Source organism: Hibiscus syriacus, unplaced genomic scaffold (assembly GCF_006381635.1).
Source record: "Hibiscus syriacus cultivar Baekdansim isolate YM2019G1 unplaced genomic scaffold, ASM638163v2 tig00110220_pilon, whole genome shotgun sequence".
Lineage (NCBI taxonomy): Eukaryota > Viridiplantae > Streptophyta > Magnoliopsida > Malvales > Malvaceae > Hibiscus > Hibiscus syriacus.
In genome coordinates this window covers 683,443-706,686 of record NW_024062634.1, presented here as the reverse complement: position 1 = coordinate 706,686, position 23,244 = coordinate 683,443, and the positions used below count along the sequence as shown (strand labels likewise).

Here is a 23,244-nt window from a genome sequence, read left to right as displayed (position 1 = left end):
ATACTACTTATAATAATTATTCATTTGCCATTAATGAGTGTAAATAATATTATGTTAAATAATACGTACTTAAAGTGTATTTTTTTAGTTTAATGTTTGTTACAATTAAATAAATTAATTGAAATATATGACAACATTATTTACCAAATATGTGTTATGTTCAAAACAAAAACATGAATAAAAATTTAAAAATTTCACACAAATTTGAAGGACTAAATTAGAACTTTCATGAACTTTGTCGTAATTACATGATAATATCCCAAACAGAGAACACAAAGGGTTAGAATTTCAATGAGGGGCTTAGCCCCATTTGTAAAATCAGTGTCTGAACCTACTACTTTCCTCCGTGCATGTTTTGAGAAGCGCCACCAGTAGCAATTGAAATATTAGTATGTGAAAGACCTAGTGGAGCTGTCTTCGATTCGTCGAGATTCTTCTGCTTCTGCATTGTATCGGCTGGTGCGGTGGCTGTCAAAGGATCTGTGCTGGTTTTCTGCTGATCTGTGTTACTCAAGGCATGCAGTTGCAACAGCCTGTAATCGGTTTCGGGCCGGCGACAAACCTTCCTTAGAGGTACGATTTCCTAAGGGATGGAACATGCAAGACTCGAACAATGCAATATATATGGTTTGTGTGGGGCGTGTGTTGAGTGTTAAAACAATAATTGAATCATTAACTAATACCTCGGTCTGATCATGATCGTATCGCACCAAAAATCTACAACGACAACCTCTTACATCATGCCTCCGCCTTTGCGCGTCAAGGACATCAGCATCGAAGTAAAGGGCCTGATCTTTGCCTTCCTGAAAATTTTAAGAATCCAGAAAATGAATTCTAGGAAAAGATTTGCTTGAAAGAATATGTTATCTCGAGATTACTTGAATGCCATCATCGATTGGCATTTGTAAGTGGAAATCTACCTGAAAACAAAGTACAAGGTCCCCAGGAAGAACTGCAACACACTCGGATGCTTCACATGGGAGGGACCGTTGCCTGATATGCTTGCAAACATTAACCCACTCATCCTCCTCGGGTCCAAAACCAGCAAACCGAACCTGTACTTCCTGCAAAAGACAGCAAGGCATAATTGGAATCCTCTTTCTTGGATGCCAAATTTTGGTGTTCTTCAGTTGTTCATAATCCACTGAAAAGTTATAGAATAGCACCATCAGAACATTTTATTTGAAAGTGAAATGGAAAAAGGCATAACGATGACATTTCAAAAGAAATAAGAAGAGAATAATTAGACTGCGTAATCTATCATGCAATATTTAAATAAGCACTAGCAGTTGCATATTCAGTGACAATGGGTTCAAAACCTACCAGATCACCTGTTTCCAAATATCTATGGGCCAAAAAGGTTGCAACGTCGTACCTGAAAATTGGGGATTAAGAGAATTTAGTTGATCGCCGATAAATCATTTATCAGAGAACACAATTTAAATAAGCTGAAAGGAAGCTTCCGCCTCCAAACTTTTCAATCTGAATCGCAAACTTACCATGCACCATCCCTTGAAGATTTAGCTTCAAACTCCATGTAAGATTCTGACATATGCCTTGCTGCACCAGGAACTGGCAAAGAAAATGAGGGATATTAGTCTAAAGTGAGAAGACACAAAGAGGATATTTAACACTGCAAAGTACGGAAGCCTCCAAATAGAACTGTAGCATATTTAAACACTGATTAATCAGGCTGATTAATCACTTGCATGCAATGGTACGATTGTCAATGTTTTTGGCTTTTCGCCCCCTTGTACATCATAGATGTCAGATCTAATGCTCAACCTGTTAAAGAGCATTTAGGTAATATCTCATGTGTAGGAGTTAGTTCTTAATTTTTATGCTGACAATCACCCAGGAGAATCGACATTATCCACTAAACTTTAGATCAAACATCATGTTGTTAGCAGAAATCAATCTGTTAATTTGATGCACCTAGTGGATAAGAATATCTTTTCATGTAGCCATAATGTTAATAAACTTTAGAACGAACATCATGCTTTCAGCTGTGTTCTAATGTTTTTGAATCATGCATCTGGATAACTGTAGGTTCAAAATATGTGAAATGAGTTTGGTTCTCTTCCAGCATGTACTTTCCATAAACACGAGTTTCTCAAATATAGATTAGTGGCATCCCTCCCTAAAAAGTAAAACATTAACATATAATTAAAGAAAGAAGCAAAGCTAAAAGCAGAATGCACAGAATTCTCCCTTAATGTATCATAAAAATCTAACCTACTGATTGGTAATAAACAGTTTACACCTATGACAGACAATACAAATACCAGTACTCTTACGCATTACCTTTAAACACAAGTTTCTCAAATATAGATTAGTGATATCCCTCCCTAAAAAGTAAAACATTAACATATAATTAAAAAAAGAAATACAGCTAAAAGCAGAATGCACAGAATTCTCCCTTAATGTATCATAAAAATCTAACCTACCGATTGGTAATAAACAGTTTACACATAACAGACAATACAAACACCAGTACTCTTATGAACACGGGTAAAAAATGTGCACCGATGTTCTTCGATATTTCACATGAATAACGATGTAGTGTAAAGCATTCAATTAGCAATCCAAATTTGGAAAAATATAGGAGGCCTTCAAGACTTTGAAGCCACAACCTGTAGTAGCAGGCATAGCAGCAGACTTTGGAGCATTCATAGGGGGAGGCAAGGGAGCAGAAACAGATTGAGGCACATTTCTCAGAGGATTTGTATCATCACGAGGCATAGATGACACACTTAACTTCCCAGGAACCTTACTTGATTTTGCCCTAATTGCATAGCGCCTATTTTGGAACCAATTCCATATCTACACAAAACTTTCCAGAGTGAAGAACTCTAAATATTTCCTCATTACATGAAAAATGAAATTAAGTTCTTACTTGCTTAAATTGCACAACAATCCTCCCTTTCCGTTCTGCTGATTCACTACAAAAAAAAAATATTACTTACAGCTTCAAGTGCTTATAGGGAGAAAAGAACTATACAACATGCTACACAATGCTCCAAAGGAAATTATTGCACACCTGAACTTGTCGGACAGACTTACAAGGATCTCCCGAGCAGGCATTTGATTATGGTGCTCTTGAAGAACAGTCTCCATCTCCGCAACCTGGATATTGAAATTATTTATACGAACTCCCACTTTGCGCACATGGAAGAAAATATTCTTAACAAACAACCATACTCCTTATTTCAAATACACCACGATTTCATTAATACCTTCAGAAACTGGAATAATTATACTGAAATCTATTTAGAAGAGTTTCTTTTCATATAGTAAGAAATTATCGAAGCAGGCATATTCTCGTAAGCTCGTGCATCTCATCCATGCTGCAATTAAAAGGGTATTCCAAACTCAGAAAAATCTTGCCACCGAATTCGCCCCTTTTGGTTCTATTGCCACCAGGAATACTACCTAGTTGTAATTTTTAGTTAATCCCCATTAAATATTCCAATTTTATACTACTTTCCGGTTTTGGTGATACAGTCAGCGATACCCAAAGCCTTAGCCGGGGCTAATCCCCTTCCCACGCAAATTTGAGAGCGCGAAAATTAGCACTATGGTTATTTACCACACTGAGTAAGTTCTAGCAATAGTTAACACTATCATTAAAAAGAACAGAAAAATCTAAGCTAACTATTATTAAAAAGATCCATCAGGAAAACCTAATTAATCAAAGTAATCAAAGACAAAAATAGAAAACGACTTTAAATCAAAAATCAAGAAATAAACCAAATAAATCAAGCAATCTAACTGATCCGTTTGAAATTTTGAACCAAAAAGTCCAAACACCACCGACGAACATCCATATTCAAATAAATGCAATGTAATCGATTTTATAAAAAAGGGTACCTCAGTTTGGGTAAAACGGAAGGTAGGGCCACTACTCGGGAGCCGACCCATCTATTCCGACTCTCAACTCTCACTTGCGCGGGTTTTTTCTTCTGCTTCTTCTTCTCTCTCTCTCTCTCTTTTACTGTGTTTACGAGGCAGAAGAAGGACTACATTTTGTTTTGAAACAATTACTGAGAAATTCTGATATAAATATAAGGGTATAATACACTGATAGTCACCTAACTTTTTAAAAAGTGGCACTTCAATCACTAAATTTTTAAAAATTACATTAAAATCATTGAATTTTGAAATATTTTTTCAATCCGATCATTACTGTTAAGAATATTATTTTAAAAATATGATTTAAAAAAATATTTAACAATGTATTATGCATTAAAATTCAACTATAACTATTCCATTAAAAACATCTTTTGTTTGGGTTGAAGCAAGGAATATGTTTATAACAGAAAAAAAATATATTGGTTTCATGGGTTTTCTTCCAACAATGTAGCACAAACAGAAATCTCATTGCTTCCTCAGCATCGTCGTCGTATTCATCGTTGCTGACCCTTTCACATTCATCGATCCATTCACTGTATCTGTCATCGAAAAACCGAGTCAAGAAACAACAAAGTCGAATTATAATAAGCTCAATCTCCATTAACTGTATCTATCATCGAAAAATCGAGTCAAGGAATTCCGTTCAATATTGTTCTGGTGAGTGTAGTTTAATTTATCATTTAAGTTCAATTAATGTTTGTGCTTTAATAGATAAGGTTGAAAATGGGTGTGGGACAAAGAGTTGTGATGAAATTGTGTATAAAATATATTTCTTATCGTGTGTACTAAAGAGTTGTTACTCCTCATGGCTGTTTGGTTTAAGGAACGTGGGATTCTCATGGGAATGGAATATACATTCCCATATTTGGTTGTCCGGAAATCTCATTCCCGGTAATGTTTTATTACCAATAGTAGATTTTTTAGGGTAAATTACCGAGAATGTCATTACCTCCTTTTCCTTAGGTATTGTTGGATTACCGGCGTTTTGGACTAAAATACCCTTAATTTTTTTTCAAAAATATAATTCTTCTGTCATTGAATAATAAAAATTCTATGAAGATTAAATTACAAATTCATCCTCAAATTATTTTAAATTTACAAAAAAAAATCTATAATTAAATTTTTATATGAAGTTCAGTGGTTAAAATAAAATTTTACCCATTCATTAAACCTTTTTATATTTTCAAATTTGTAAAAAAATGTATAAATTTTATGAATTTAAATTTTTTAAAGAAAATATATAAATATTTTTCAACTTATTAAAAAAACAAATATATAATAAGGACAATTCGGTCAAATATACATTCCAATAATCTTTTATTCCTTTAACCAAACACGATAATCTTACATTCATGCTAAACCAACCAAACACAAAATACAACAATCATAGTAATCCTATTCCCTGGTAATCTTACATTCTCACTGGTAACCTTACATTCCGTGAACCAAACGCACTTCAGGCCTTGGATTCGGGCATCAAGAATGCTAGGGTTTTGAGCGTTCAATGTCAAATGATTGAGACTATTTTCGAACAAATATTGATTTGTACTTACCATAAATTAATCAAAAAGAATCATTAGAAATACAATTCGAAAAAAATAAAAATAAAAATATAAAAATATGATTTTATTTTAAATTAGTCCTTAAACTTTAAAATATTCTACATCGGTCCTTAAATTATTAGTATCATTCAATTTTAATCATGCCATTAACGTTTGTTGACTCTATTTGTTAAAAAGATAATGTTATTGATGGTCTTAAGAATTGAACATGCGATATTTTAAAAAATCTCAAGACCTTTAAAAAGCTTCTTTTTTTTTAAAATCATGAATTCAATTCCCATGCTATGAACGTTAACGAATTGATAAAAAAAAAATACTCCTACTGTCTCATAAAATATATACATTGTTGACTTTTTTGGCCAAATTTTTTATTTTGACTCATTATTTTTTAAAATTTATTATTGATAAAAACATAAAAAAAAATATTTTAAAAACTTTAAACCAAGTAGTTTTCAAATATATATTTTATAAAATTTAATTGTTTAAAATATTTAAAATAATCATGATCAAAGTTAAAAAAATCACTTTTAAAAAGTTAATAATTGACACTTTTTGGGACGGAGGGAGCATATTGAGGATTAAGGATTGATATAAAAGATTTTAAAGTTTAAGGATTAATTTAGATTATGGATCATAATTTATGGAGATATAAATATTTTAAAATTTAGAGATCAGTTTAAAATGAGGGTCAATGTTTAGAGATCTACTATGTAAACTCAACACGAAGCAAGCGATCTCGGTGGTAAAAGGAATTGTTGTTATTCCATGAAGTCTCGGGTTCGAGCATCAGGAATACCAGGGGTGCGAGTGTTCGATGTCAAATGGTTTAGATCTTTAATCATATACTGCCTTGTACTTACCCCAGATTAATAAAAAAAATATTGTGTAAATTCAACTAATTATTTTAATATCAACACTAAACTTATATATATCTCTATCCCAATTGGAGCGGATACAGTGCAAAATTCACAAAATTATATTTGTTTGTCATCCTTATTCTTGGACCCTTTGGTTAATGGCATAATTGCTTGTTTACTCCCTTTAAAACTTTAATAATTCAATTTATTCAATATTAACCTTTCAATTAAATAAAAATTACATTTTGACCTTTCTTAAGAATTAATAATTCAATATCAGATGTGTGGCACAATTTTTTTTAACTTCCATCTCCTCTAAATATTTAAATTCCATCTCGAACCCTAAGATAATTATGTTATTAATTTAAACATATTAGTAATTTTATAAAAACATTAAATAAATATATATATATATATATGATATTATTTTTTTAATATTATTTATTATTATTATAACTAATCTAAAATATATATTTTAAATATCAAATCAACAATATATTAAACGTTAAAGAGTGCTTTAATTAATTTCAAAAGTTTTTTCAACTCGTGCTTTTATAAATTATAGATTTAGACAAACAAACACGAAAAACTCTTAATTTTTCAGGATCTTTACATTTCAAAAATTTAAAAGTAACTATTTATTTACTACAAAATAATCTATTGTTATTTTAAAATAAAATAATTATTTAAAAAATATATTTTTTTGATTCATAATCAATGAAAATTATAAAAAAATTATAAATTAAAATTAATAAAATTATTTCCTATATAATAAAATATTTGTAGTTAAAAATAATTTCTCAAAATATGAAAACCTCTAATTTAAATAGGAATTTCATTATTGCAATTATGTAATAAAAGAATTATCAAATAATTACTAAATATTAATTATAATTTATTATAATATAGTCATTAAATTTTATTAAATTATTACAATATATAATTATTAAATATGTCAACTTTTTATAATTTAATAATTCCGTAGATACTCCATCTTAAAATTATTATTACAAATATTTTACTTCGCTGTTAAAAACAACCTTAAAAAATTAAAAAGGAAAACAACTTTGTTTATAAAAGTAGAAATCTGTCTCTCTCAATCTTTATTTTTATTTTATTTTCTCTCTTTTTATTTGTTCTAAATAAATATTACGTTTTTCAGTTCTCTCGATCGCCCGTTGTTTCTTTCCCCCCGTAATTTTGCTTCGATTCGGTTAGTGTCTCTGTTTTTTTTTTTCCCTTTAATGTTTATTTTGACAGATTTTTGTTTATTGTACGGGAATCGTTGAATTCTTAGGGTTCCGCATTGCCTGAATTTTTATTATCACGGTTTCGATCAACAAAGCGTTAAAGTTTTATTTCCTCCCCGTTATTTCTAGGTTGCTTTAAAATAAGCAGGTGTTCTCTTTCTGGGTGTGATTTTGTTGATCATTATAAGGTACGACAAAGTCAAACTGCCCCATCGTTTCTTCCTTTAATTTTCTTTTCTTTACGTTTTGAATTTGCATGCCGTTAAAGAATCTGGGTTGATAATGTTTTCTGAATACTGGGTATTCAACAATTTGACGACTTTTTGGAAATTAATGTATGTATTTTTTAAAATTTCTCGTCTTTAATCTTTTTTTTGGGGGTGGGGGGGGTGGGCGGGTTTCTTAGAGGTTATAATCAAAGGAGAAGCTTGTTAGGATGATTTGTTGGGTTCTCTTTAGGATTGTGTATAATTGTGAACCGAAAGTTGAAAATATTTTTGTAATCTTTTTGAAAATTTTATCAATATCTTCTTTTAAATGAACAACTTCAATATATTTATACATGAGAGTAAAATGTTAGAAATTTCCCCTCAGCTTCATATGGGCAATTCTGTTGGTTGAAAGTTTTCTATGATTGGTTATTATTTTGATCATGGTTATGAATTATTTCTTTTATTGTTTTTGCTTTGTTGATGATTTGAGGAAAGAGATTTATGATAGTATGTATGGGAAAATCATATTTGGAACTCTGGGAGCTGGGGAAAGGTCAAACAACAATTTTGTTTTAAGGGAATGCTTGTTTCCATGGAATTTAATATTTTTGAATCGAAATAATACTTTTTACTTGCTTTTGGCAATCTTTTTCTAGAATATGTTAAGCTGATGGAATATGAAATAGCCAAAAGTGGATTTGTTGATATTCTTTATATGTTTTGTTATTTTCCATCGGTTGAATGGTATATGCTTTATGTTTCTGGTTAACTAGGAGCATATGTTACAAAATCCAAATAAATAGATGAGAAGGTATTATTAACAAGTAATGCTTTGCATGCATGTGTTGCATTTCAGTTCTCAAGTTGGATAAAGGAGATACTTCTCATTTTTCTGGTTTAGGTTGAATATGGCCTAAATTTTCATTTCCTTGTATTCCTTTTTTATTTTTCAAAAGTTGTAGATTTACCAGTATTTTCATGTTATGTTCTGTTTTTATGTTTTCTTTGTATATTAGTTGAATAATTATATGGTTTATCATTTGGAACCAAGCTGAGTTCTCTTCTTCTTTTCATTCTGAAGCTGCAACAAATTGCAACAACAGTTTATTAGAACAGGATGGGCGAAAGAAATATGCTATGCCCTATTGATTTAGAAATGGATCAAGATCAGGGGTATCTGCATCCTGAACCCTGCATCTTTTTGAGTGGCGTAACGAACTACCCGTCACCTAATATCCAGATGACCATCACAGCTCCAGGAAGCACAACTAACCTTGATAGGCATCCCTTATCCGAGCATTATGACAACAGTATGTTCTATGCATTCCCCCAGTACACTGGTGTTCAGCATCATCATCTTTCCCCAAATCTTGATCTTGGTATTGGAAGTGCATCCAACTATTATGTTCCATATGCGGCTACACCATCCAGTATTCCTATAAATCATGGAATCATGGATCAGATGCCATCTTCCAGCAACTATGGTCCCATTGGATTGTCTGCAGATGAATATGCAGGAAATTGCCACTTCATGGATAACGTAAGGGGCTTGTATAAGACAAAGAATTCTGAAGGAATCCCCGGAAATTTTCAGCATTTTAATGCCTCGTCAAGCTCTGGTTCCTCGATTACACCATTAAATACTAGGAATCCTGATGGGGTTGGCATGGTGGATGCTGCATCCTTCGCTATGTCTCACCATAGGGGAAACGGCCCTCCACTAATTAGAGAAGTGGGATCTCAAAGGAGTGCGAGGAACAGATTAGGGGCAACTGCAGTGGATCCTGTTTTGATGCAAAATGCCAACCATTATTTTCAAGGAAACTACTTGGGTCAACCTTTTCCTCCAACTATGACAGATGGAGGTGCCTCAGCTTGGACTCAGGCTCCTAGTGTTCCTTATATGCATGGTACTTTCTCTATCTAAATATATACTCCTATATCTTTTTTATTTTATTTAAAGCAGTGTTGATGTAATTGAGATCGTGTAGGAATATGTTTTACCTTGAAACTGATTGCCTTTTACTTGTTTCTGTACAGGTAGCAATGGTGGTGGATCTATGGAGACTAGGCATAGAAGTTCCACAAATTTCTTACATTCTCCTCTTGACCCTCGCAACCCGAACTTCCATCATCCTGCACCACCTATCGAAGGAGCAAGAGGCCACAGCATTAATGTCCATCCGCAAGTACCAGCTGCTCCTTATTGCTTTCCTGCGAGTTATGCCTCACAGAGCACCATGAACCCCTCGCAGGATGGTTTGGCAGTTGGGCGTATGCATTTCGGACCAGTTCCACCTACTGGCTTTAGGATATATCATCCTTGTCGGGAAAGTGGTGCTTTACCTGAGACATCTCTGAGACACCACAATCTCCCTCACCTGAGAGTTCTCCCACCTGATGTAAGTACCGTTTTACATTTTTGCAATGCTGTCTTTGTTCATTTTCCGTTTGTTTTCTTTTCTGAAACTAGGATAAAGAAACTCATATTCATATATGCCGACACTTTTTTAGTTATATATATATGCTGATATCTTTTATTTGACTGGTTGCAGGGTGTTGCTGTGCTCGAGTTCCCAGAATTTTATGAAGAAGTTGGGAATCTTATTGATCATCACAGAGATATGCGCTTGGATATAGAGGACATGTCTTACGAGGTATGATGAATCCCGTTAAATGTTGTCATCTTGCATATTATATGGCTTTAGTTTTACCAACCATTTCCTTGAACTTTCCAATGACCACAGGAGTTGCTCGCTCTGGGAGAACGGATTGGCATTGTTAACACTGGTTTATCAGATGAAACCATCAGATGTAAATTGAAAACAAGATCATATTCGACATTTGCAACGAATATTAACCTGGAAGAAGTGGCACCTGTTGATCAGGAACTTGAATTTTGTACTATTTGCCAGGTAGTTGAGAGATCTTGCAGCTTAGCTCACTCTATTCATCGTCGAAAAGCATGAAGCTCACATTTTCTCTTTGTTCTAGTTTGAATCACACTTTATTCATCACGGTGTCATTCACTCCTAACATATGTTCCATATCTTGTGATTATGCAGGAGGATTATAAGAATCAAGAGAAAATCGGAACTCTTGATTGTGGGCACGAGTATCACGCAAGTTGCTTAAGAAAGTGGCTCCTGGTGAAGAACGTATGCCCGATATGCAAATCAGAGGCATTAGCCTCCTAATCCAAGGATGTATAAAACATGGGGGGCGACTTTTATCCAACAAAAAGTAGTGAACTACATAAAATGGTTGATGGTCTGTTTAAACCATAAATCGATATTTGCGAGTATTTTGTAAATGAAATTGCGGATATCTAGCAGGCAATCATTTATTTGTTGGCTCTGTAATTATCAACATTTGTACAGACTTCCATTATGCAATCTCATGCTACAATATTAACTTTTACCCATACTTTTCATTACCACAACAGAACTAGGATTCTACATTGGATTTATCCATTTTGTTCTGAAACTTGAGACTATTTTTTGACAAGATCTTGCAGAGCTTGGATGAAATTGTTGATATATATTCTTCTTGAAGATCTCTGTTGGAAAGTTTCTGCCTCAGCTTAGCATGGTTTGCCCTCAACATATTGGCTGTTTCATTGTCGTCATTCATCACAAACTCGATGGCTTGACTCAGTGATTCCTTAGAGACCCGTCTGTTTTCACCTCTCTCAACTTCAACACCGATCTTGAGTTCATTCACCATCAACCTTGTGTTCAGAAATTGATCCCCAATTTCAGGAATCAACACGATTTGGCAGTAGCTGAGTAAAAACTCCCACATTGTTCCATACCCACAGTGGTTCACAAAACACCCTATGTTTGGGTGGTCCTTCTTCAATAACAAAATGGTCCTGAAAGCAAAAGCATCACTTTCTACAATAGTAGTCCTTATCCTTCCATAAAACGACAGTCCACTCCCGAAATCCTCAGCCTTAAACAGCACTATAGGAGCCTCTTCTGCTCTGAATCTCACGGCGGAAGAAGGCCAATCAGGAGGCAACTCTATTTTTGTTGGTTCATGGGGACAGCAGATGTAGATTCAGCATGTGGAGGGAGGCCATCGACATGGGGAAGAAGGAGAGGGAAGAAGTGAATCAAAGTGGGGTATTGGTTCAAGTTTTCAAGCTTGGGTTGCACACCTTTTGGCAAAAGGAATGAAATTTGATGGCCTTTTTCAGCAAGCTTGTTTGAGAGATGGATGAAGGCGATTAAGTGACCATAGGCAACCCATGGAAACATGGCAATGTGAAGCTTTGAGTACTCGGATTTGCTCATCCTTTTTCTTCTTTACAAACAAGGTTGATCTGCAACTAGAGCTGCTAGAGAATAAAGCAAGGTGTTTTTTTTTTCTACAGCTTTTTTTGCCTTGTGCTGACAGACGTTTTTGTCCGTCAAAAAAATAATGCACATACTATCTATGGGCAGTTATGCCATGTTGGAGTCTAATTTAAGGTTAATTTAGGACAGTTTTAATATAAAATATTATTATATATAACTTAAAAAAGTATACAATTTGGAAGAAAATTTTTTTGTTATAACCGAAAATGTTAAATTACGACAAGTTTGGGGACAATAAAAAAAACTATACAATTATGATAGCTTCGGTTACAACTGGAAATGTTATTGGTAAAGTAATATTTTTGGTTTCAACCTAAAATATACTATTCACTTTAAAATTTACGTTATTGGTAATATTTTTTGTTAAAATCGATTTCTGTCATTTTTTAGCCTTATATTAACTTATTATTTAAATTTTATTTATTTTTGAAATTTTATTTAAACATTTAAGTTGAATAAAATTGAATATAATTATTAATTTTAAATTAAAATATATTCCAATTAAAAATCTCTTGAAAATCTGACTAAATTTTAAGCTTGAAGTAAGAAAATTTAGTAGGATAGATTAGGTTAGATAGTTAACTTATTTAATATTTGAATCTAACAAAACTTTAATTAACTCAATAATTAATTATTATACGATTTAATTTGTTTTTGAGAATAAATTTAGAATCTTTAAGGGTATTATATAATTTTTATAAATTTATGATAAGATCATATATTTTATTTATGATAAGATCATATATTTAGATCATTATCATAAGATGGATTAATTATGATGAAATATTTCAAAATTGATTAATATTTATATCGTCGTTTTACATAAATTATTATTATACATCATAATTATTAGTTTGATAATAAATAGTAAAATTTAATTATGATCATAATCATAATCAACCACAAAATAAATCGTTTAAAAAACAGAAACAATGATTATAAATTTGATACATATTTTTTCTAATCGGAACACGTGTCAGTATCTAATTTGGCAAATTTAACTTCAAACCCTCAATAATTGCTTAATTATAATTTGGCAAAGATTTGAGTGGGGATTGTCTATTTTCCAAGCCTACATACCATGGTTTTTCAGAATCGGATCGGTCAGCGAATCGGCCGTGCTATCGGGTCACTGATTCAACTGGTTGAATCAGTCGTAAGAATCGGACGACGTCATAATTATTTAAAAAATTAAATAAAAAATAAAAAAATTTAGGTTGAACCGATTCACGGTCCAGCCCGGTTCGACCGGTTCAAACCCGGTTCGAACGGTTTCTTGCGGTTCACTAGAACCAGTTCAACCAGGGTATAATGGACCGGACCAAGCAACGGTTCCCGGTTGAACCAGTCCGGTTTTCAAAACAATGCTACCGACATTGGCGGAAACTAAATGGGACTAGTGGGCCATGACACTCCCAAAATCTAAAAATTATAATTTAGATCCTTATTTTTTTAAAATATTTAATTTTGCCCCCTTAAATTTTTAGAAATTCATGTTGAACTTCAAAATTTTTGAATGTTTTAATTAAACCCCCTCCTATAATTTTTAAAAATTCTCATTAACCCTCTCAAAATTTTAGCTTGAGCCTAATTTTTTGGAAAAAAATGTAAACTAAACCCTTCAAAAAAAAAATTAAAATTTTAATATAAACCTCTTAATTTTTAATGTTTAAGTTGACTCACAATCTCTATCACCAAATTCCACTACTGTACCGACACCACTATCTTCAACTTCCTATATCCATTTGGTTGGCATTTTCCTCCATATTCAATGATATGTATGACTTGTGTATTTTGTCATGATCTATTTAAACAACATATTAAATTAGCTGTCATATAGGATATGGTGTAACTTGTGTATTTTGTTATATCAATAATTATTGCATCTCATAATAAATAAGCTGATAGCTGATATGGTGGATATGCAAGTCATATAGGATATAACTACATTTATAGATATATAATAAATAACTAATTTACCTCAATGGTTAAAAGAATCGTTATTGTTCTTAAAAGTCACAGGTTCGAGTACTAGCGATTGTAGCAAGGTGATTGAACGTTCATTGTCAAATGATTGAGAATATTTAGAACAAATACTACTTTCTAATCACCTTAGCTTAATAAAAAAAATAATAGTACAATGAGGAGTGTTTTTTTTTTGCTCAATGAGAAGAAAGTTTGAGGAAACTTTTCGACACTCGAAATGATATAACGATTAATCCGAACAGCAGCCGAGTTTCTTGATGGCTGAAACATCTTTGGTTCCGACATTGACGGTTTGTCCCTTAGGCAATGCTGCAGGATCATCCCCTACTTCGAGTGCTTTTCGACTTACGACATGGTAGATCCGAGTCAGCACTTCGGTGAATGCATTCTCTACGTTCAGGGACTCGAGGGCAGATGTCTCCATAAAGTAGGTATTTTCTTTCTCGGCAAAGGCTTTGGCATCCTCCGTGGAAACAGAGCGCAGGTGCCGTAGGTCTGCCTTGTTACCGACAAGCATAATCACGATATTGGAATCCGTGTGATTCCGTAGTTCCTTCAACCATCTCTCAACGTTCTCAAACGTGATGTGCCGAGTGACGTCGTAGACGAGCAACGCACCAACGGCTCCTCGGTAGTATGCACTTGTAATCGCCCGGTATCTGAAAAAAATATATATATAACGAGAAAACAACTATTAAAAAGCTTATGCAACATATCAAGCTTTGAAACCTCCAGCAATGGTAACACCTCGGCCATCCGACACCCTAACATTCGACTTCAAGGAGACACAACGCAGAACGTTCATCTCATGCTCTACAAGTTCTCAATGCTGATTCCATTTAATTCGAAAAGGCCTTAGGTCTCTCAATCTATAAATCAATGACATCTAAACCTTATACAAATGAAATTTTCACGGAAGCTCACTCTGGTATATCTACTCTCCTGGGGAAATGTTACCGAGACAATAATCTGGCCAACTATTTGCAGAACATCCGAATACGCAAGACAAGCCTTCATATAGGCTCGTGCACGATGCACAGAGTTAAAGCATAAACGAAAACAGGTCCTCCGAAGACGTGTAAAGATGTTCCGATACAAATCCAAGCATCGACGTTTACAGCTAAAAGAATGTCTTAAATTTCAGACATCCAAAGGAACTTCAAGACAGCACAAGGTTAACATACGGAATTCGAGACCGACATACCATAGATTGGATATACAAATGAAATCTTCTTCAAACCGAGACATTTAGATCAATACAGGAACCCAGACAAAAAATACCTACTTTTTCATCAAATAACAATCGAAGTCCACATGCTTTAACATAAAAGGAAAATTCTGAACGCAGTTTGCTCCAACATTTTCTTAGCAACCAAGCAGCCCAAACAAAGGAAACCCTAACCCTTAAACTTCACCAAACTAATCCTGTAGTCTAAATGCTCCTCCTTTCCCTCAAATCACTAATAAAAGTTCCCCCAACAAACACTTAAACAGTCAAGAAGCAAAAATGATAAGAGCCACGTGAATCTAATTTTCCTACATTTTCCCCAGCTACTAAACAGCTCCAAAATACCAAATACTCCAACTTTATGAAATAATTGTAAAGCAAAATAATAAAAAAAACAAGTTTTAAAAGATCTACCTTTCTTGTCCAGCAGTGTCCCAAATCTGTGCCTTGATGACCTTATCATCGACCCGAATACTTCGGGTTGCAAATTCTACTCCTATTGTGGACTTCGACTCGAGGTTAAACTCGTTTCTCGCAAATCTCGACAACAAATTCGATTTCCCAACACCCGAGTCTCCTATCAATACTAGTTTGAACAAATAATCGTAGTCGTCATCTGCTCTATACGCCGCCATTTCGGGTCACAGGGTCGGTTCTTTCGGATTTTGAAAAAAAAGATCAAGAATTTATGAAGAAAAAATTATCTGGGGACAGAGATCGGCGGAGATAGATTTTAAAATTGCAAAAAGACGGGGAGAAAAAAGTGGGTAAGGGTGAGGAAAGGGCATATGTCGGCTCGGGTCGGGTCAAGAATTTGGATAGGTTGATGGACCTTGTTTCAATGATCTCAACCCAAAAACATGCACACAACATATGGGAAATAGATAGATCCGAATCTAACGGGTTTTAATTTGACGCAATTTTATAATATTATTTAAAAAAATTAAGTTCAGATCGAATTGAATTTTTTAAGAGAGTATGACTAGATTGGAGGTTTTAAGAATGTGTTCGGATTAGATCGAATTTACCACCAAAGTCACTAAGTATATACTCGCACTCTATTTATTATGATGAAAATAATTTAATTTAATTTTAATAATTAGTTATGTCTGATTGTCTATCAAACAACAACAAAATTGTTGATTTCTTTTTTATTCTTTCTTGGTTATTGTTTGCATTTAATATTATTTTAGAAGTCATTAAATAAAATTTAAAAATTTAAAATTAAAATAAAATATCAATAATTGAAATTAATCGAATTAAAAATAAAAGGGATTAAAAAAACGAAACATATATATCACTACTCCTAAGAGAGAGCAACTAATTTTAAACTCTAAACTATAATCCTTATATAAACCCTTAAACCCTGAAGTTTTATTTATTTCTCAGCTTACATATGCAATGACAGTTCAGAATTTTATGTCGAGGGATACCTCAAGGCGAATGGGTCAGGCGCTCCCCTAAAACTTTAAAATCTCCATATATTTTAGATTTTTTTATGTATTTTCTATTGAAAATATGTTTTCTTCTCTCCTTAAATTCTATAAGTCCAAGATCGTCTCCCTTGAAATTTTAAAATTTTAAGTTTGTCTTCCATAACATAAAATCGTGCATCCATCCTTATTAAGAGATGGATTTATAAAATCTTAAAGAAGCATGAATGTATAAAAGTTAGAAAAGAAAAAAAAATATTCAATAAAAAATTAAAAATATAAAAAAAGTTTTAAATAAGACGTTCATTTGATTAGAGGTGTAAACGAGTCGAGTCGAGCTCGAGTATTGCTTAGCTCGACTCGACTCGAAAACTCTGAAATGGAGCTCGACTCGTCTCGAAAACTCGCGAGCTTAAAATTTTCAAGCTCGACTCGAACTCGAAATCCTGAACTGAAGCTCGTGAGCAACTCGAAATGAAGAAAAAAAATTCTTAAACTTAACTCGATTAAAGCCTCAAACTCGAACATGAACCTTAAATACATGAAATTTTACTGTAGTTTAAAAAAATAATACATAAATATTAATATTATTATTAATTTATTTTTTAAAATAAAATCTTAATATATTATATTTTCGAGCTGCTCACGAGCTTTTCGAATCGAATATCGAGTAGCTCGTTTAAGCTCCTTAAGAACTCGAGTCGAGCTCGAGATCGAATCGATTCCTTTCGATCCGAGTATTTATCGAGCCTTGATCGAATCGATCTCGAATAACTCGCGATCTGTCTTGCCTCATTTACAACCCTACATTTGATCATTCCTCCCTCGATTTATCGCTACCAACAAAGATATAAAGATGTATAAATTTTTTTATAAAAAATATTATTTTATATGTTAAACACAATATTAATTTTTCTACTTTCTATCTTATAATTAATCCGGCACTCCCTATTAACTAATAGGGATAGACAAAATAAATTCACCAAATGAATAGAAATTACAGGGGGGGGGGGAATGAAAGACGAGGTTGAGGCTGATCAGGGGTTACCTTATTTCATGATAATTTTCGAAAGAACGAACAAATATGCTAAAATGAGTCAGTCCTAATAGAGGGAAGAATCAAATCAGATGCAAAACAAACCAGGTTCACATCTCAGTAGTAACACTAAGAAACAGTAGCAAACGTTGCAAACAATTTGATTGGCAACATGAAACACAAGTCCAACGAAACGGAAACCATTTTTAAGCTCCAAGAGCCCACACGAATGTAAATTTAAGCTACAACGCAATCAGCTGATAAAAACTAAATATAACCGGGGATCGAAAAACCTGAAATCCACCCAGATTTCTCCTTCCCACGGCAATAGGCCATTGATTCTAAGTGACCAAAATCTTCCCTCGAACCAGTCTTTGACTCGTGAATCTATCACATTATCTCCTCATTGAGTTCACAGTCAACTGTCAACGATCGAATATCCACCTGTGCGAAAGATCAATCACTTAAATAAGCAGAAAAGCTTGTAAGTGCAATATATGGTATTCAAAACTATATATGGAAATAGAAAGAAGGCTAACCAAGTAAAGACTTTGGCTTTTCTTTGATATGATCAATGGCGAGAATCAGAAGAAGCAGAGGACAGCTTATTGGCGATGCTGTCGTGCTCATCTTCTTCGCCCTGAAATCGTGCCGGAATGCGAAATCCAGAGAATACACCAGGTGTGGTGAATCCAATGCCAGATAGAGCAGCTTGATGATGGATGTTTTCTGGGATTTGATTATGGTGATGCTGTTGGTCGGTTGTGGAAATCGGCTGGTCTATCCAAGCACGAACAAAGGGCGTGTTACTGGACTGAAGGGGTCCCCTCTGAGAAAACAATTGGCTGTTTTGGCCAAAAGAAGACGGCGGCATCGGATGCGATGTAGGAGTGCCAAAGAGAAATCCTCCTACACCACCACTACCGCTGCCGCCAGCACCACCGCCAGTATCAGCAGTAGCGCCGCTATTATTCCAGGCAAACAATCTCTGGAACCTTCCAATCTCCCCCGGATGTTGGTGGTGATGCTCCCATCCAGCAGAAGATCCATCAAAACCAGCTAATGGGCTGGTTCCAGATAATAAAACGGGTTCACTGTGCTGTGCCTGAGCTGCAGCAGCAGCTTGTGCGTGGTGGTGATGCAAAAGAATCCGCTCCGGGAAAGACTGAAGTGAAAGCCGAAGATCCTGACTGTGGCTGCTGGTCCTCGACAACAAATCCGGTGGATAATTCTGAAACTGTATGGAAGAAGACTGAGTCTCAGTCGAAGATCCCAATGGAAAAAAGGACTTTATAGTATCAGCAATCTCATCAGAAACTAAAGCAGGTGGAAGAAAACCCGAATTATTATTAGGGTTATCTCCCATTTCTTGTTGCTCAAGATTTTGAACTTCATTCCTCATTATTGTCGCCGTTCTCCTCCGAGTACCCGGCCCGGCAGCAAGGTTTTCCACGAGGTTTCCACCATGGTTGATGTGAATGGCGTTTTGTTCTTCTTCGTTACTAGGTTTAGCAATTGTTGTATTGAAGCTTTCTGGTTTCCAAGGAGGTAGCTCAGCGAGCTCGTCAATGGCGGGCTTGGCCTTTTTTATAAGCCAGTCCACGGCTTTGCTAGGACGGTCGTAGGCAAGGCGGTCCTGTACGTCGTAGAACTTGATGGCGGTGTGAGCCGAGAGACGAATACGTCGGTCCCGAGGACCTTTAGCAGTGCAAACTTTGCTGTGACGGTCTTTCTTTCCGGTTGCCCGAACAATGTGACCACCTTGGACCTCGACGATCTCCCCTCCGGCGTGCCTTATCCCCAATCTTGACGATGTTGCAGCTTGGTGGTGGCTGTCCCCCATTTTCCTTGCATGTTGGGTCGACGGCAAGTACGAGCGCTTCTTCAATGGCGGCGGGCACTCTCGAGTTTCCAGGCTTGCATACAACTGTTGCCCCTCTTGTTGCTGATGATGCCTTTGTGGATCCAGGCTCAACTCCTTGTGCTTTCCCTGTTCCAGCTTTTAATGGAGGACACACCACCAGCTCCCTCCACCAAGCCTCGCCAGAAACACTCTTAAAAACACCAGCCTTTTATATTTCCAGCCTAACCCATCTTCCAAAACTCGGCTTTTGGCAAATTGGGTCTTCTCTTTTATCTGTACTATTCTATTCAGCAACCAAATTACAGAAATGGGTTAGCCACCAACTTAACCAGGACAACCCAACAACAAAAACAAAGCTCTTTTCTTTCTCAACAAATATTTTCTCGGGAAAATACACTACCAGAACAAAAAGAGAGAAAAATAAGAGATTTTGTTAAGTGTTTAGGGGTGGGGCTTATAGCTAATAACTAGTATAGGGAGTAGTAATTTCACTTCTTTTCTTGGCCTGTACAAACCCTTGATGTTGATGATGATGCCACTGGTAAAGAAGTGGCAGAGTGTTTGGATGCTTTGTTCTGGGTATATCAGATTGAATGAATAGATCCTTTCTTTTTATATGCCACAATCAGTCTCCATTTTAAGACTTTGTTTTGATTAATTTATATCAATTTATATCATATATTTAATTTTAGTAAATAAATTTTTTAATATAAATTTTTTGTATGCATGATAATTCAAACTCGAAATTTTACTTAAGAGACATCAACCTGCTTACCATTTAAACCAACTATTATAGATCGTGATTTTATTATTTATTATTATTTAGATAAACTACACTTATGTTCACATAATTATATGATATTCTAATATTACCATTAAATTTTTAATTTTATCAATCATGACCACCTGCTTAAGTGATTCTTATCAAACCACCTTTCATTAATATTTAATGCAAAAATTAATGTGACAATTAATAATTAAATTAAAACTAAAATTAGAATCAAAACTATAATAATATCAATTATTGAAGGTAAAAATCTCATTTTTCCTGAATAAATTTTTTAAAACTCCATTTCCCTATTCTACTAAGAAGCAATATTCATTAATTTAACTGAACTCGCGAAGTTAAATATTCACTTTATTAATATATTTTAATATACATTATTATTGACAACATTATTTTTTAATAATTTCTTAATCAACTCAAGACAATGGCATTTTTGTCGCGTGTATGGCACTTATCTTTAGACTTTAATATCTTATGGTGTGTTTGGTTCACGGAATGTAAAATTATCAGTGAGAATGTAAGATTATCAAGGAATAAGATTACTGAGAATGTTGTATTTTGTGTTTGGTTGGTTTAGCAGGAATGTAAGATTATCGTGTTTGGTTAAATGAATAAAAGATTATTGGAATGTATATTTGACCAAATTGTCCTTATTATATATTTTTATAATATTACAAGTTGAAAAATATTTATATTTTTTTCTTTAAAAATTTAAATTCATAATATTTATATAATTTTTTTACAAAATTAAAAATGTAAAAAAATGTTTAATGAAAGGGTAAAATTTTATTTTAACCCCTGAACTTTATATAAAGTTTTAATTATAGATTTTTTTTTGTAAATCTAAAATAATTTAAGGATAAATTTATAATTTAACATTCGTAGAATTTTTATTATTCAATGACATAAGAATGATATTTTTGAAAAAAAATTAAGGGAATTTTAGTCCAAAACACCAGTAATCCAACAATATCTAAGGAAAGGGAAGTAATGACATTCTCGGTAATATACCCCCAAAATTCACTATTTGATAATCTTACATTACCGAAAATGAGATTTCCGAACTAACCAAACGAGGGAATGTCGATTCCATTTCCCCAATCCAAACACCCTCTTATAGTTAATTATTACATAATTAAATTTAAAAATTATTTTAAAAATTTTATAAAAAAAACAGTTGAAATTGCCATGGGGTATAGGTGTAGTCCCTTTCACTTATTCGCCGGCCATTCATCTTTTACGAATGAAAGCGACTACACCGTATCAATTTATCTGTATTTTTTACTGTATTCTTCTTATTTGTTTATTTATATTTCAAATTACTTATATTAACATATATTATTAATATATAAAATAGGCTAAATTTTAGAATCAGTACATCGGCTATCACTTGTGTTCTGTTTGGCCGTTCAACTATTTTGTTTTCCAAAATCATACATAAAATTTAGTTTTGATTTCATTTTAGCTACTAGTCGTTAATGGTGACGTTGATGTGTCATCGTAAAATAATATCACATCATCATCGGAAAAAGTAAACAATATCGCACCAGTAATTTTGTTAATTTTTTAACGGTATGTTACAAAAAATGAAATTAAAATTTAACATTACGTGTGATTTTAAAAAATAGTTGAGTGATTAAAACGGAATAAAAGTGAGAAATGAAGTATTGAACATATAACTTACCCATAAAATATGTGACATTTTAGTTCTCAAATAATTAACAAGTGAAAAATAATGCACATTATTTTTGACCAAAAAACCCCAATAGATCGAATCAAATAACAATTCAATAAATTTTAATTTCAAATATATTTTGATTGTTTGTACTTTATAGTGATGAATTTCAATCATAATTATATGGATTTCTCAAATAATGCATTTGAAAAAAAATTGTTGGAATAGGGCATTCTCGAAATTATTTCGTGAAATAGAGTGAAAGTTACAATAAATCCGAAGACGTCCAAGCGACTTACTGGGGGGACACATGTATGTAAATGTACAAAGGGTAAATTACACAATTAATCATTCATATTTTTATGTTAGTAGTGTAAATATATATATAAACTTTATATCTACTAAATATTCTATTTAAATTGGCATTACGAATATATTTGACATTAATTTAATTATAAAACTATTTTTATTTAAAATACACGAGATATTATCATAATGATACTATTTTGGACAACAATTTCAATTAGAAAATATGTAAGCACGATGTTGGTTTCTTTAGTACACGGACTCCAAAAAAAAATTACCCTTTGTACATTTATGAAAAAGTGAAAAAATTACCCTTTCGTATACAAGTTGAGTGATTAAATTGAATAAATTAAAAAAATAATGAGTGAATTTGGAAAGAGAGTAAAATTGAATGATTAATTGTGTAGTTTACCCTTTGAAAATATGGGAGATGCATTGCACTCCATGCGTCTCCCATATTTTTTAGACTAAATTACATAATTAATCATTCAACTTTACTCTCTCTCCAAATTCACTCACTATACTTTTAATTTTTTCAATTTAATCACTCAACTTTTGTTTTACTCCTATTTTGATCACTCATCGACCATTGTTCAAGTTGTTATATAGAAGCCAATTTGATCCATCAACTCTAGCATTGAATTTGTGTACTAAAGAAACCAACATCGTGCTTACATAATTTCTAATTGAAATTGTTGTCCAAAACAATACAGTTGTATTTAATTAATTTGGAGAGAGAATAAAATTAATGATTAATTGTGTAATTTACCCTTTG

General features: G+C 33.4%; 4 protein-coding genes and 1 pseudogene across 5 annotated transcripts; 1 reads left to right on the top strand and 4 right to left on the bottom strand.

Annotated features, from left to right (window-relative positions):
* Window positions 1-207: 207 nt before the first annotated feature.
* Window positions 208-4,005, bottom strand: LOC120114161 (protein SAWADEE HOMEODOMAIN HOMOLOG 2-like). Its single transcript, XM_039135155.1, has 9 exons — window positions 3,871-4,005; window positions 3,041-3,126; window positions 2,897-2,942; window positions 2,634-2,823; window positions 1,500-1,572; window positions 1,324-1,375; window positions 921-1,064; window positions 684-803; window positions 208-583 (listed from the first exon to the last, which is right to left on the bottom strand). Exons 1-9 carry the CDS (start codon window positions 3,919-3,921, stop codon window positions 335-337), a joined length of 1,011 nt encoding a protein of 336 aa, XP_038991086.1. The 5' UTR covers window positions 3,922-4,005; the 3' UTR covers window positions 208-334.
* Window positions 4,006-7,456: 3,451 nt separating this feature from the next.
* Window positions 7,457-11,213, top strand: LOC120114157 (probable E3 ubiquitin-protein ligase ZFP1). 2 transcript variants are annotated; one of them, XM_039135150.1, is made up of 7 exons: window positions 7,457-7,544; window positions 7,711-7,769; window positions 8,875-9,703; window positions 9,834-10,195; window positions 10,349-10,450; window positions 10,541-10,708; window positions 10,859-11,213. In XM_039135150.1, the coding sequence occupies exons 3-7, from the start codon at window positions 8,911-8,913 to the stop codon at window positions 10,988-10,990; spliced, it is 1,557 nt and encodes a 518-aa protein (XP_038991081.1). In that variant the 5' UTR covers window positions 7,457-7,544; window positions 7,711-7,769; window positions 8,875-8,910; the 3' UTR covers window positions 10,991-11,213. The 2 variants fall into 2 exon arrangements, with proteins under 2 accessions (XP_038991081.1, XP_038991082.1); XM_039135151.1 differs by lacking the exon at window positions 7,457-7,544 and having other exon boundaries at window positions 7,698-7,769.
* Window positions 11,214-11,270: 57 nt separating this feature from the next.
* On the bottom strand, window positions 11,271-12,146 carry LOC120114175 (annotated as a pseudogene).
* Window positions 12,147-14,277: 2,131 nt separating this feature from the next.
* LOC120114167 (ras-related protein Rab11B) lies at window positions 14,278-16,100 on the bottom strand. The gene is made up of 2 exons (XM_039135161.1): window positions 15,783-16,100; window positions 14,278-14,799 (listed from the first exon to the last, which is right to left on the bottom strand). The coding sequence occupies exons 1-2, from the start codon at window positions 16,001-16,003 to the stop codon at window positions 14,370-14,372; spliced, it is 651 nt and encodes a 216-aa protein (XP_038991092.1). The 5' UTR covers window positions 16,004-16,100; the 3' UTR covers window positions 14,278-14,369.
* Window positions 16,101-17,933: 1,833 nt separating this feature from the next.
* LOC120114158 (transcription factor TCP4-like) lies at window positions 17,934-20,260 on the bottom strand. The gene has a single exon (XM_039135152.1). The coding sequence runs from the start codon at window positions 19,678-19,680 to the stop codon at window positions 18,409-18,411; it is 1,272 nt and encodes a 423-aa protein (XP_038991083.1). The 5' UTR covers window positions 19,681-20,260; the 3' UTR covers window positions 17,934-18,408.
* Between the last annotated feature and the right edge of the window lie 2,984 nt (window positions 20,261-23,244).

Bases quoted from the DNA above. Each gene is read 5' to 3' on its own strand.
- LOC120114161 (XM_039135155.1), bottom strand. From the start codon at position 3,921: ATGGGTCGGCTCCCGAGTAGTGGCCCTACCTTCCGTTTTACCCAAACT. The intron at 3,127-3,870 runs GTACCCTTTTTT...TTCAATATCCAG, and splicing joins TCCGTTTTACCCAAACTGAG to GTTGCGGAGATGGAGACTGT. The intron at 2,943-3,040 runs GTGTGCAATAAT...TTTTTTTTGTAG, and splicing joins AGTCTGTCCGACAAGTTCAG to TGAATCAGCAGAACGGAAAG.
- LOC120114157 (XM_039135150.1), top strand. From the start codon at position 8,911: ATGGGCGAAAGAAATATGCTATGCCCTATTGATTTAGAAATGGATCAA. The intron at 9,704-9,833 runs GTACTTTCTCTA...GTTTCTGTACAG, and splicing joins TAGTGTTCCTTATATGCATG to GTAGCAATGGTGGTGGATCT. The intron at 10,196-10,348 runs GTAAGTACCGTT...GACTGGTTGCAG, and splicing joins TGAGAGTTCTCCCACCTGAT to GGTGTTGCTGTGCTCGAGTT.
- LOC120114167 (XM_039135161.1), bottom strand. From the start codon at position 16,003: ATGGCGGCGTATAGAGCAGATGACGACTACGATTATTTGTTCAAACTA. The intron at 14,800-15,782 runs GTAGATCTTTTA...TATTTTTTTCAG, and splicing joins GACACTGCTGGACAAGAAAG to ATACCGGGCGATTACAAGTG.
- LOC120114158 (XM_039135152.1), bottom strand. From the start codon at position 19,680: ATGGGGGACAGCCACCACCAAGCTGCAACATCGTCAAGATTGGGGATA.